This window comes from Contarinia nasturtii, unplaced genomic scaffold (genome assembly GCF_009176525.2).
Source record: "Contarinia nasturtii isolate CC-2019 unplaced genomic scaffold, AAFC_CNas_1.1 Cnas_scaffold_6286, whole genome shotgun sequence".
Lineage (NCBI taxonomy): Eukaryota > Metazoa > Arthropoda > Insecta > Diptera > Cecidomyiidae > Contarinia > Contarinia nasturtii.
Genome location: NW_022203544.1, coordinates 1 through 3050, shown reverse-complemented (window position 1 = coordinate 3050; position 3050 = coordinate 1). Strand labels below are relative to the sequence as shown.

Below are 3050 nucleotides of genomic sequence, written 5' to 3'. Positions count from 1 at the left end.
CTACAATATAATGATTTCCAAAACAATTGATTCGGTGGGAATAAAAGCGGGAATACAGCGATGACATTTGAAATATGCACGCAATAAATAATACTCATGTTGATACGAGTATTATGATACGAGTATTATGATTGGCCTCAATAGCGAATAGCATCCTAATAAAATATCATCATAATACAATTGTATTAACATCTCGGGTTTGGCACATCTATATTTCAAATATTGAGAAAATTTGAAATAAAAAATCGCTACGAACGAACGAAATTTTTATTTTTCAAAATCTACGAACGAACGAACGAACAAATTTTTTTTTCCGATTTCTACGAACGAACGAACGAACCAAAATGTTATTTCTATTGCCTACGAACGAACGAACGAATGTAGGTGGAGCGGTTCGGTTCAATTTTAATATTGTTCATTTCAAAATCTCTCATTTTAAGTTGTGCTCTTATTGCATTGACATGATCTGGGCACTTCTCTGTCATCCATTCGATAAATGAATGTTCTTTACGAATATGCAATCGCTCTCATCAGCGGCTGATGTTGAAGACGGTTGATTTATTTGATCATGTGACACGTTCAACGAAAAATCTAGTGGCTCGGCTCCACTTTTTATCATTGATCATTGCAAATTTGTTTGGTTCATCATGTTGGATATATGCAGCTGTTGTCATGTTTGGTATGTTTCCCATTTGTCCAACAGTTGATGTGTCGCTTTAAGCTTGTTGCATTTGTGGATTCAATTCATCCTGGTAAATGACAAGAAAAAAATGTTTACACTGATGTAATTCAATATACAATTTATTGCACTTGTGTAAATAGCGTCAAACATCTACCTCCATATCCATTTGAATCTGGTTTAAATTTTGTGAATTCAATTGGCGACCCATTTGTTTTACCATGCCCATTTGGATGGGCTGCTGTTGTTGCTATAAATAAAATAAATCATATTGTCAACCAAATTTACACTAAAATATGCCGCTAATAACAGAAAATAATCATTTACCATTTGATTTATGAAAGCATCACATGCTGATGCATCTAAACGTACGAAACAATCTGGCAAATTCACAGAATTTTGCGTTTGTCCTTGATCAGAAATACTTATTGAAGTATTTGTTGGCCGATTTTGTTGTTGTCTCCTTCTCTTTGGACGATCAAATCTCGTACGATTTGCCTTTCGGCGACGTTTTTTCTTTTGTTCATTTGGTCTCATTGTCGAACTAGCTGTGAGAGCAGAAATTAAGAAAAAATCCATTTTTAATTTTGGCACCAAAATGCTGTATCACATGCATTCGAAGACTGAAATTTATCGAAAAATGTAGCAAATTATTTTTTTTTGCTTGGCCGTTTTAATAATGATACCTGATGCTTGGCTTTGAGCTTGAGCTGGAACTACTCACTTGGTGCATTACTGGCATCTATCCGTGGTCAATATGCAGCTGGTGAACGACTGGGCGAACGGCTGGGCGAACGATTTGATGAATGACTTTGTGAACTATTTGATGGCATGTTGTCATCGCTGTCATCTCGAACAGGCATTTCCAGGACTCTTAATGACGCACGGAGGCAGCCGGCAAATGTTACACAAAAATGAAAAATGTTACACAAAGTATCAAAATAGCAAAATAGATGAAATGGTTGGATTGGTGTGTAAAATGCAAATAACGATTTTTTTCAAAAAAAATATTTTTACATTTTAGAGTTTGGATTCCAATTTTTATTTTTATTTCAATTTGTAGCAACGAAATGAAGGAGGGGACAAAATAAAGTTAATGTTTCGATAATTTTTCAAATTTGAATTGAATTCCATTGATAGCCCTGGCGGGAGTTTCAAATTGTATATTCGCTGGTATAGTGTGTTACCGTTGATGCCGTTGTATTTTACGCGTAAGTGAAACAGCAGCGGCAATAGCGTCAACGGCAGCACATACGAAGGGAAAGGGGAATATGTATCGTGCATCCGTTTCATATGCGTTAGCCGTACGAGTACAGCATTACTCAGCTCTCAGTCATATGATGAGCAGCAGCAAATAATGATACTCTGTTGCGTAGTGACAGCATTCTTTGTATCTTGGTGAGTGTGTATCTTAACATTTCAATACTTTTGCAATTCAAACGCAGTTTTGTGGTTCTTAGTTGCGTCAAATTGTACACATCTGACTGTCTAAAATAATATACATTAGGGTGCATCGATTTTTTATTTCTGAAAATGCAAAGAACCCTTAGTGCGGCTTTTGTAGGCCTGGTCCAGAGTAACAACTTTTGTTCTGACACTTTGGCCGACACCCAAAAATCCATCACAAAAATGCATTTTTCATTTTTTAGGAAAAAAAGTTGCAACGAATTTTTTTTTCGCCCATCGATTTTCAAAAAAGTCATCTAAAACATATGCTTCCGTCAATACTTTTGCTCAAAATTCATGTATTTTTGAATTCCGCATGCCCAATTTTCTAAAGTACCATGAATCGCCACAAAACTTTTTCCTGCAAACTTTTTTTCAGCACTCATTCGTCAATCAGAGCATTGGGTTTCATACAAAATCTAATAAATTTCGCTTAAATGTTCACACATCGACTTAAAATTTTACACGGAGCTGGGATTTGATGAAAAATGACTAAAGCCAAAAAATAATTTCATTCTGTTGTTGTCTTGTTGACTAGAACTATGTTTAGTATATGTCAACAAAATGAATTTTTGTTTTTTCATTCGGAACCATTACACTAAACATATCCTGTTTATATTCTGGTATTAACTAGTAATTATGATGTACTCTATGCCACGTATTCATAATTTTCATTTTTGTCACTTTTTGCACTTTGCTGCATCTTCAAAATGTAATCCTAGCAAAATAGCGCCCTGGAAATTATATTTTTGTCAAATTTTCTAATTTGTTTGTGTATTTTGCTATTAATTTGTTTTAAAATACAATATAACGTCTCCACGATGGATTTTATACAGATATTTTCGGTCGTGTTTCCGCTGAGATTATAATCCATGGAAAAATTTGGTAAAAATTTAGTAATTTTGGGTAGTTTGAGAATACTTTG

At 34.6% G+C, this 3050-nt stretch overlaps 1 protein-coding gene across 2 annotated transcripts; it reads right to left on the bottom strand.

The window, feature by feature from the left end:
- Positions 1-400: 400 nt before the first annotated feature.
- Positions 401-1608, bottom strand: LOC116351786. 2 transcript variants are annotated; one of them, XM_031783926.1, is made up of 4 exons: positions 1366-1608; positions 1007-1227; positions 837-929; positions 401-749 (listed from the first exon to the last, which is right to left on the bottom strand). In XM_031783926.1, exons 2-4 carry the CDS (start codon positions 1214-1216, stop codon positions 717-719), a joined length of 336 nt encoding a protein of 111 aa, XP_031639786.1. In that variant the 5' UTR covers positions 1217-1227; positions 1366-1608; the 3' UTR covers positions 401-716. The 2 variants fall into 2 exon arrangements, with proteins under 2 accessions (XP_031639786.1, XP_031639785.1); XM_031783925.1 differs by having other exon boundaries at positions 1404-1608.
- Between the last annotated feature and the right edge of the window lie 1442 nt (positions 1609-3050).